The sequence below is a fragment of the Hypomesus transpacificus genome, chromosome 21 (assembly GCF_021917145.1).
Source record: "Hypomesus transpacificus isolate Combined female chromosome 21, fHypTra1, whole genome shotgun sequence".
Lineage (NCBI taxonomy): Eukaryota > Metazoa > Chordata > Actinopteri > Osmeriformes > Osmeridae > Hypomesus > Hypomesus transpacificus.
Genome location: NC_061080.1, coordinates 7,393,884 through 7,405,150, shown reverse-complemented (window position 1 = coordinate 7,405,150; position 11,267 = coordinate 7,393,884). Strand labels below are relative to the sequence as shown.

General features: G+C 43.8%; 2 protein-coding genes across 2 annotated transcripts; both read right to left on the bottom strand.

Moving 5' to 3' along the window:
* Positions 1–2,168: 2,168 nt before the first annotated feature.
* LOC124483361 lies at positions 2,169–3,454 on the bottom strand. The gene has a single exon (XM_047043780.1). It carries the CDS (start codon positions 3,336–3,338, stop codon positions 2,184–2,186), a length of 1,155 nt encoding a protein of 384 aa, XP_046899736.1. The 5' UTR covers positions 3,339–3,454; the 3' UTR covers positions 2,169–2,183.
* LOC124483360 lies at positions 3,454–5,090 on the bottom strand. The gene has a single exon (XM_047043779.1). The coding sequence runs from the start codon at positions 4,619–4,621 to the stop codon at positions 3,464–3,466; it is 1,158 nt and encodes a 385-aa protein (XP_046899735.1). The 5' UTR covers positions 4,622–5,090; the 3' UTR covers positions 3,454–3,463.
* Between the last annotated feature and the right edge of the window lie 6,177 nt (positions 5,091–11,267).

The following is an 11,267-nucleotide window of genomic DNA, read 5'->3' as shown; positions in this document are numbered from 1 at the left end:
AATCGTGTTATGTTTGTTTGTTTGAATCGTGTTATGTTTGTATGAATCGTGTTACGTTTGTTTGGATCGTGTTAAATTTGTTTGAATCGTGTTGCGTTTGTTTGTTTGAATTATGAAACTAATCTAACTCCATAGGTCTGACAAATCACACTACTGACAAACTATTTCGCGCTCTGACATTTTCATAACATTTCATTTAATTTCAACAAATAAATATATACATAAACGAATTGACAAACAACTAGACAGGGTACAATTTCTGGGGAAATTGTGAAGTGTGGTTGCGTCATTTGCAGATGGGTCCGTTTTTTACCGTTTCCAAGGTGAACTCCCTCCCCAAGAGGTAGTACTTAAGAGAATCGAGGGCCCACTTAACCGCCAGGCACTCCTTCTCGATCGTAGAATAACGGACCTCCCGGGGGAACAACTTGCGACTGATGAAGGCCACCTTGATGATGGCAGTCACGAGGCACCCCTTGGAGTAAAACAGCGCCCAGTCCACGATCCGAAGCATCAGTTTGTAAGATAAACTGTTCATTAAAATCTGGATTGTATAACACTGGGTTCTTACTCAGAGCCTGCTGGATGTCCTCGAAAGCCGTCTCTACTTCCGTTGTCGACTGCAGCTGGTTTGGGCCTTTCAGGCTGGTCATATCTGTGGCCATCTGTATCTGCAGCTCTATCAGAATAGTTAGGAATGAATCGGTGGTACCAACCTGACATTCACAGGAAAGACTTGAGCTGCTTCCTAGTTTGAGGCCGTGGACAGGACTCCAAGGCTTGCACTTTCTGGACCTGGGGCTTAACCATGCCGTTCCCAATGATATAGCCCAGATACTCAGTCTCAGTTTTGGCGAACGCACATTTGGAGGGGTTGATGGTCAAACCAGCGGCACGCAGACGCGTGAAAACCCCTGCCAGGTGTTCCAAGTGTGTTTCCCAGGAGGCACTGTGAATAACAATGTCATTGAGATAAGCAGAAGAAAAATCAGACACCCGTGACAAAACCTGATCCATGAGCCTCTGGAATGTAGCCGGGGCTCCATGTAATCCAAATGGCAGGACCGTAAACTGATAAAGACCCCGTGGCGTCCGAAAGGCCGTCAACTCCCGCGACCTTAGGGTCAAAGGGACTTGCCAATACCCCTTGCACAGATCAATGGTTGTCAGGTACTTTGCCTTGCCCAAGCGGTCAATTAGGTCATCAATCCGGGGAGTTGGATAAGAATCGAACTTTGAAACTGAATTCAAGTACCGAAAGTCCATACAAAACCTTGTGGTGCCATCCTTCTTCGGCACTAGGACAATGGGATTGCACCACTCACTCTTTGAAGCCTCAATGACCCCCAGCGACAACATCAGGTCCACTTCCTCCTTCAGGGAGACCAGGAGCCGTTCGGGAATCCTGTAACTCATACGCCTCACAGGTGCATCTTCCTTCAGCACAATGTCATGTTCTACTACATTGGTGAGGCCAGGATTCTCCTGAAACATTTCTGGATCACACAGGGCTCTCACCTGAGATTCTTGAGCCTCCCCAAAATGATCCAAGTCAAGGACGGGCAAGGTTGGAACCGGCAGGTACTGGTCCTCCACATCATCTTCCTCCTCCACCCTTCTGATCAGCAATACCTCTGTCCCAGGTCTGGATGTCCACTCCTTAAGGAGATTCACATGTAGAACCCTAGTAGAACGCCCCTGCCCTGGGGTAGAAATCTTGTAGGTTGTAGGTCCTAGCCTTTCCTTCACGTCAAAGGGCCCTTGCCACTTGGCCAACAGCTTGCTTTCTGTAGTGGGAAGCATCACCAACACCTTCTGGCCAATGTCAAAACTCCTCTCCCGGGCAGATTTGTCATACCACGTTTTCTGGTATCGTTGTGCCTCCATCATGTGGTGTTGAGCCAGCGAGCTCATCTTCTCCAGTCTTTCCCTCATCTGGACAACATGGGAGACAACATTAACAGACCCCCCCCCTTCCCTGGTCACCCTCCCATATCTCTTTAAGCAGGGTCAGAGGCCCCCTTACCTCATGACCATAGAGTAGTTCAAAAGGTGAAAACCCAGAAGAGGCTTGAGTTACTTCTCGGTAGGCAAAAAGGAGGTAGGGAAGCCACTGGTCCCAGTCAGAGCCTGTGTCGTCAACAAACTTGCGAAGCATCTGTTTGAGGGTCTGATTGAACCTCTCAGTTAACCCATCCGTTTGTGGATGATAGGGCGTAATCCGCAGGCTTCTGATGCCTAGCAGTTGGTACACCTCCTTTAGCAGTTTGGACATAAAGTTGGTTCCTTGATCCGTGAGTATCTCCCGGGGAAACCCCACCCTGGAAAAAAAACTGCACCAGACAGAATGCAACAGACTTGGCTATGATTGATTTTAAAGGAAAGACCTCCGGGTATCTTGTGGCATAGTCAGTAATTACCAACATGAAACGATACCCAGATTTGCTCCTTTCTACAGGGCCCACAATGTCCATTCCAAGACAATCAAACAGAGTTCCAATAATGGGCAGAGGTTGGAGGGGGACTCGAGCCAGTCCTCTGGGTGCAGTCCTTTGGCATTGAGGGCAACTCCTACAAAACTGAGGACCGACCTCTGCCCGTAAACCGGGCCAATAAAAATTGCGTTGAATCCGGGCTATGGTTTTATGTTTCCCTAGGTGGCCGGCCCAGGGAACTGAATGACCTAAAACGAGTACTGTCTCTCTGGCTGTTTGGGGAACCACCAACTGCTTGACTTGCCCAATCTGCTGATACAGGACACCGTTTTGCTCGAAAAATCTGCCTTCACTGCCACCGTCTTGCCGAATCTGAGCATTCCTTGCCTCTAGAGCTTTTTGAAAACAGGGAACCAGGCTCGCGTCCCCTTGCTGCATCTGAACCACATCCGTAGGGAGATTAAAACCTAAAGGCAGCTCTGGGGTCAGCTCACCTGATGGATCTACCGCTGTGCGCAGAAACTTATCCTGTCTTCTCTGGCGACGTGTCTTGTGGGGCTTCCCTGGCCCTACATCCAAGTCGGCCTCGTAAAAGGGCAGGGTGCTAAGAGTTTGAGAGGAATCCTCTTGCTGTCTCACTCGTGCTCTTGTGATGGCCACATTACAACTTTGGCTCGGAATCAGTAAGTCAACGAGCACCGGTAAGTCATGGCCAAGCACAGCCGGATATGGCAGGTTATCAGCAACCCCCACCTTCAAAAGATAGAGCTGCCCTTGTACCTTTATGTAAAGATCGTCTGTGGGGTAAGGCCTCTCATTCCCATGCACACAACAAATAGGGACAGTCTCCTCAGAGCATATCATGTTAGATGGTACATATTGCCTACGCACTAAAGTCTGCATGCTGCCCGTGTCTATGAGAGCCCTAAGCTCCTGGCCATTAATTTCAATAAGGGTCTCCCTCAAGACCTTCTCAACTTTACCCCTAGGCCTCCGTTTACGACCTGGTGCGAAACATTTTTGTGAGCTTAACTACGCTCTGGGGGCATCGTAGTTTGGTGTGGCCCTCTTGTCCACACAAATAGCAGATTAGCGGTTTCCCCGTCTGCTCTAAAGGGTGGTTGTACTGGCCGGTTCTCTTTCGCAAATGGCGTACTCATATCCGTAGTTGACTTTAGGTCAGGCTGGGAAGACCAGGGTCGTCGGTGGTCCCTGCCCGTCTTCCAGGAAACAAAACTCCATGGCTGGTCCTTCCCTCGGGCCGCCACAAACACATCAGCCAGTGCTGCAGCCTCAGCTGCCGTTCGAGGGTCATGCTCCCTGACCCAGACCTGAAGCTCAGGAGATAACGTGTTCAAGAATTGTTCGAGGATCAGAATTTCCCCAATCTCTTCACCACTTTTACCCTTAGGCTGGACCCACTTCCCATAGAGCCCTTTTAACCGCACATACAGCTCCTTAGGGTTTTCCTCTGACTCCACCTCCAGCGAGCGGAATCCTTGCCTGTAGGTCTCAGGGTTTATATCATATTTTTTAAGGATCGCACTTTTAACCATTTCATAGTCAAGTGCATCATCCATGTCCATATGTACATAGGCACTTCTGGCTTTGCCAGTCAGTAGGGGAATGAGACGAAAAGCCCAATCCAGCCTAGGCCACCGACATGCTACTGCAATACGTTCAAAGGTAGTGAGAAAATGTTCCACATCATCCAACTCTGTCAATTTCTCCAACCTAGGCTCCGGTAGGAACCGAGACTGACCTGACCTGGTGTGTTCCCCCTGCGATAGGTGAACCCCATGCGCACCGGGATGAGAGGAATCCTGTTCTGAGCATTCCTTCGCCGAGGTCCCACATGGCTCGGGGTCTGGAGAAGTTCGAGCCTCCACTTCCAGTTGGAGAAGTCCAAACTGATGTTGTAATGCCTTGAACCGCTGCTCTTGGCGTTCCGCTTCCTGTTTCAGTCGGACTTCCCGGCCATGCTGTTGCCCCATGTGGGCTCGAAGGATACTAGCCAAGTCTGCAATTGTTGGCTCCCTCCCCTCTTCATCCTCAGCACTGGTGACCATTCCAGTGGCTTCATCCTCCACCACTAAATCAGCTTCAGTAGGCTTGTTTGGCTCTGGCCTTGGTTCCCGGCCTCCAGCAGCCCGGCTCCCTCTCCCAGTCTTGCCTCCACGTATCATGGCTCCAGGAAAAAAAACGAAAAAAAAAATAGAATCCAGCCACGCCCTCTACTGGTGTATCCCACCGCTGCCACCATATGTGAGGGACCGCCCAGCAAAGCACGAGGAATCGTGGGCAGTTTTCATATTTCTTTATTGTTCCCAACAGAGACACCGACACATGTCTGAGCACACCAAGCCAGGCCCCCCCCTTTCTCCCAACAGACATGGAGTATATATCCCAACGGGTCAAACCAATACAGACATGTGGGGGGTGGAAAAAGCCATATCAACACCTAAGTAAACAATTGCTTTAACACATCCTCCCTGCTCTCCTTAGGGACCTGGTACCTTCCAATTACACCCAATTAACCACAATTTGAAGTGTGCCATGCTCTAAATCACACAACCACATAAAACAAAGAAAACAAAGAACAGGGGTCTGTACTACGAATCAAGATCAACATGCTCTGGATTACTTTCAGTTACCCGGCTACACGAAGCCTAACAATCGCAGTCACGATAAGCGGTACTACGACGGCAGTTATCAACTCTCTAACTCAACACAGATCTTTCCAATCTAGAGACGTGCGCGTTCACATAAAGGGGCGGTGTTTGCATTGTATGTCCAATCGCAAACATGGACAAAACAAGAGCCGCATATTTCACGCAGGAGGAGCAGACAATAATCTTACAAACTTTGTCTACTCCTCCTGTGTGAAATATTGTAATACAAGCCTATCAGGAATACAGACATATAATACAGGCACAATTCAACAAAGTCGCTGCTGCCAAGCTGGCAGGAAATAGCATACGCTGTAAATGCGTAAGCTAGGCCTACATGACTTATTGAAGATGTGACCATAATTACACGGGTGCATTCCACAACGTTAAACTTGTGTTGCTGTATTATTTTAGTTGCAACCCTGCAGTGGCAAACGATCGTTGGAGCAAATGCTAAATAAATATAAAACCATAATTCAAAACGGTAAGTAGCAGTAGGCAATACTTGCACATATTTTAAGGCCAACAAGTACAAGGCTGAATTGCCTGAATAAGTCCCTTTTGTAGGACATTGTATAGCTACAAAAGACCTATAGAACAATGAAATTGCCTGCAGCCAACATGAAGAAAAATTAGGCAACTGGTGGCAGCAGGTTGGAAGCCCAGGCATATGTATGTTTCAAGTAATCTATGTGACCATGTTCATTCAACAATTATTTATGAATATTGTAGGAGTGAAATGTATTACTGTTCTCTGCAGTGCCAGGAAATACAGTGGTGTTGCTGCCACCACCCACTGTGCCATACAGAGGTAACAGTGAAACTAATAGTCATATGCTAGTATGTATGCCGTATGTGGTTGCTGAATATTGATCAAATATACTATTTACTTTCTCAAGTGGAGGTCCTAGATGATCAGGAAACTGTGTCTGGCTGCTCATTTTGGGGGTAAACTTTTGAGTTTTATTTACCACTTGTAACACAGATGGTGAGAGTGTGTGAACGTGTGGCTCTGATGGAAGTGTCTGTAATGACTTGCTAATGGTGGTGGTTTCAACATAAGACACAAGTCCTTAAAGTGCTCATTTCAAATATGACTCAATTGATTAAATTTCTATGGTGTTAAACTCAGCAGGAAGAGGAACTTCGTCGTCCCCCTGAGCCTAGGGCCCCCACTTTAAGGCCAAGACAAAGACACAAGGTATAAGCAATGAACCACAGTAGTCAAATGGACACCTTCAACTTTCTCCAAGTGTGCCTTGCAAAGGGACAATGTTCTTCATTTGTTTCAGGTCGGACCAGACAATGTGAGGGCCCTGAGTAAAAGAACCCTGGAGCTCGATTATAAGAGGCTTTTAATAAAAAAAAACAAGGCTGGAGACAGAGAAACTGGAATATGAGAAGAGATAGTACATGACTGAATGAATGACACTAAACTTAATTACACTGACATATTTTTCCAGTTCCTAGGGGAGGAAGAACACATGACGATGTATTTGTTAAACTTTTGTCTACGTTTTGATCTTTTTGTGGCTTTTTTGTTGTGCCTTTTGAATCTTTTGTGGGGGTTTTCACCACTTCTCTCTTTCAATGTCCTATTTATTATTTTTGAAAAATGCTATAAAAGTGAATGAAACATCAAAATTCAATGAAAGTAGTGAAATGGTCATTTATGTATCACTTGTGAAGAGCTTTGTACAGATACCCATTGTTCTTTTTGGTTTGAAAGGTTTTGGTTGAAAGAAACCCCAATTTTCTGACATGGAAATGATTAGAAAATGGGTCAAAGCAACCCAAGGACAAAGGGGTTAAGGGGAGACACCCCAGTGAATAGGCATAAAATATCAACATAAAACCAATAGTAGGTCAAATAATGTTTTCATTACTAGTTTCCTGTAAATGTAGGCCTATGTTTAAATGAGCAAATGATTAAGTTGTAAAATATGATATTCTTTGCATACATTTCCAGAACGGAAATCAGAAAGTCAGAAAAACCTTGTTTCATTTTGTCAACATATTAGAGTCCAAAGTTTTCACAAAGGGCACTTTGGATAGCTGATCTATTTTTCATCACTCCGCATCACCCACACTATAAAACTACCCATGACGAGATAACGAAACGCTAGTCTGTGGGACTGAGTGCACAGTTTCAATGCGTTGCATTAGCAACATACGGCTCAAGAAGCTGGCAATATACGTAATTCCCTCTGTTAAGAATCTATATCTTTCAGAAAGATACTCATGAGGGAATGCGAAAGGGTTTTGTTGGTCTCTAAATGTTCTGGCTCGTCTGAGCGCACCTCTCACTATCCGCGCACCAAGCTGCACAGGATCTACTATGAACGGTGACGACATTATCGTCAAGAATGAGTTAATGGGCGGGGTTTTTATACCGGTTGATATCTGATCTTCAACTTATCCTGCTCCCGACCAGGTTAGCCGTTCAGCATGTGTTACCATGGCGATCTACCCCGGTAACAAGTGATCCACCGTCGTAGTACAGAAAACCCTGGGTTAAACCTGAAGTTACCTCGCTAACGCCAAATCTTGATTCGTAGTACAGGCCCCAGATGTGAGTCTATGTATAATGTATTTACTGGTTGATATGTGTGTGTGGGCATTGCGTATATCATCGCCCAGGGATAAAATAACAAGTGACAGCGGAATGTTACAATAACATAGGGGTTAGGGTTTGTGTGGCCTAGGGTGCGGCCGTCACAGCATTTAATACTATTATTGATATTAAATTACCTCTTCAACACCTCCATTATATAATAATCTATTCATAAATACCTTAATGTGATATATAAATTGTTAAGATGTTCTTTTTTCTAACTCTAACCATGTAAACTTGAAATATTTAATTGAACTGCAAATATGGCGTCATTCAACGTCTCGATCTATTGTTTAATGGAATACATTTGCGGTTATTTTAGTCATTTGTGTTAAAGAATTTATAATACATTACAGTATAATTCTAGTGCTATAATCATTAGCTGTATCATGGGCATGGCACTATCTATAATTCCAGTTATTAATATTTGTGGCAACTTAATCACCAAATGCATCACGGGCACTGTGCACTATATAGCAACGGGAACAATGCTCGTAAGACTTTATACAGGATACATGTATTAAAGTTATGTTTTGTGCTTATTAAATGTATATCTTATGAACTTAGAAGTGTGCTCATGCTTAAAACATTGTGTCTCACACAGGGTGTGGGAAACAGGCTGTATTTTGTGTTGTTATCTCTCCATTTCAGAAGCAACCTTGAATCCAGGCTGAGACAGCACCCGAGCAGAAGGGATGCGTGGGGAAGAACAAACTCCCTGATACACGAGAGAACAAGCTCAACCCTTTTTTGATATTTCTGTTTCAATTGCACTGTATAATATGTGCTGGGGCAGGGACAGATAGCCAGTTGGACTTCGTGAACCAGCCCAAACTCTGTTGCGGGTAGGGAAACGTAGACAACCCCAGAGCTCTGTACTTGTTGATTTCCAACTGCTGCATTAAAGCTGATATTATCGGACCTCTGCGACTCCAGACCACTCTTTCTAGAACACATATTTGTGTCATTGATTACCATCATTACATATTGGATTAGACACAAAGATTTTCAGTCCTTCAGTGTTTTACACCAATATCATCCCCAATTTTACATCAGATTGACCAGAAATGTAAAATGTGCATTTATTATAGATCAATAAAAGTTATATATAATCAGCACTACAAAAGTAAACTTTGGCATTTTTTTTCTTCATACGTTTGCGTAATGCACTGTAAAAAGAATTATATTCAAGTTTCGAATGTCATTGTCACACTCTGCATGAAATGTCTCACAATGGAGCAACATACACATTTTCAACCCGGTAGCAGCATACATTGGACTGATTGGAATACAAGACACATTTTAAATTTTACAAATTAACACTTCAAGGTGGCGCTGTTGAGCCTCCATCTGGCTTAAAGGTAAGGCCATATATAAAAAAGTATTTACTAGTCCAAAATATTCGACAGGCCAAGCCAAGTTATAGGGTTCCAGAGGTGGTCATTAAGGTGTGATTGTCATTTTAGCATTCATGCAAATCAACAACTGTCTGGGTGACCAGTGACAAAGGGGCTGCCAAAACAGCCCTACACAGGTTATAAGAAATATCCCAACTTCAGCTAGCCATAAATGTAGGCTAGCCTAGTAGTACAGAGTTGGCAAACTGATATAAACCAATGTTGGAGTAATCGGCCCCATCGTCCATTCAAACTCGCCAACTTTCCAGACCTCCATTATCGTCCACGACCGATTCTTCCGTAAATTTCTTACAGAAGATATGCAGCAGTAACGAAAGAAGGCTATCTCACCTATATGTAGACAACTTATATTGCTGCACGCCAAATTAGAGAATCTTACTTTGAGATTTGTGTAGCCTATGTAAATACGCTCTAGCATCTGCCTTCCGCAGCGTCAAACTTGCCATTTCTTAATTGAAAGTGGTGGGTGGATGATAATGGGACCCCCCTGGCTAACTGCTAACATGAGGAAAATAAAATTTCTAGGCATATCCTTATTGGATTTTAAAACCAGAATGTTTTATAGGTGTGTATCTATGTATTAAAGTACAATGCTGTGACAAAGTTTTTAATTTGTATTATATCAACATTTTCGTCAAATTTCTAACGAGCATCAAGAGCTAGGTGAATGATGGTGTTACACAAGCTAACTTTCATGGGCGTAACATTTTAATTAACAATTCACTGAGAGTTGATCAGTATATTACATTAAAACGATTAAATACATAGCCATATAGATTCAATTTTCTTGAGACGTGTATCCAAGGTCCGTGTACCTTGTGGCCATTGGTTTTTCTATTTTGCAACCCGTGTTGACAAACACAATATAGGGCCGTAATATCGTTTTGTCATTTTAGTAACTCAAACACACATTTAAGTATTACGGCTTGTTTTTGGTTGTTTCGGGGTTTTTTTTATAATGAAATAACCATATAACACAAATGGTATAACGAGCCATTAATCGTTGTTTTGATTATTCCATATCCTTTATGCTAATATCTGCAACAACAAAAAAATAGCCTTGTAATATCGATTTGTTCATTTTGGATGTCAGAACCAGATTATGGGGAAAGGCTTGGTTTCCGTTGTTTTGTTTCATTTTGGAATTACGGAATATCCATATAACACAAACGGTATAACGAGCCATTTAGCCTACTCGTTTGTTTGATCGGCCGTATTGTGCATACTGGCACAAGTGAAAAAGAGAGGGAGAGATGCTAAACGATTGGGAGTGTTATTACTTCCGAACACCAGAGGACAGCAACGACCTGTGATCTGTAGGCCTACACTCTTGACGACATAGCAGCAGGTTCTTAAGTAGAAGACCCACACCAAACTGGAAGCACATGTTGACCGAGTTTGCTACTTGCTACTTAGTTAATAAATCTTTGATGAACCCAAGTTTCTTTAATATATTTTAGAAACATTACAAGACGGGGCTCCAGTGTGTGTTCAAACAAGGCCAAAAGGGCCCGATGGTATCAGTTGAAAAAGACAATCACACCTGTGCAAGAAACCCTCCCCAACCATGCCTCCCCCCACCTAAATTACCTTTCAGCTCTGTTGTACGTTTTAATGAAGTGCATTGAGGCAATCAGTGAGGAAATCTTCCCTTTTTATTAATAAAAAACATAATATTTTCCATCAATGTACAACACTACACTTGTTTAGCCAACATCAATGCATTCACGCTGTTACACACCATTTTAAAATGTCCTGAGAAAAGAAATTACTGTTCTGCTTGTGACGATTGGTATAGTAGCCTATACTTCTGTGCTTAAAGTTAGTATACTAGCTTGAGACCACCGTAGCCACAGGAATGAGAATGAATGCAATTAGAGGGGCGGCTGTGTCTACATACCATTTTTCTTGTTGTTTGTTCGTAATTTAAATATTAAGTTAGTTCCAACCAAGTAGGCCTACTTTAATTGTACAGGAGGCATTCCATGAGTGCTGATATTTGACAGCCTCAGACAGTATGTCTGCCACTGGGCCTTATGAAAAGGCTCTTGTCTTGATTTGCAATGTAGCTAGGCAAGGTTCTAGACCATGAGGGGGGGGGCAGTTACATTGGGGCCAGTGGTGCTGTTAG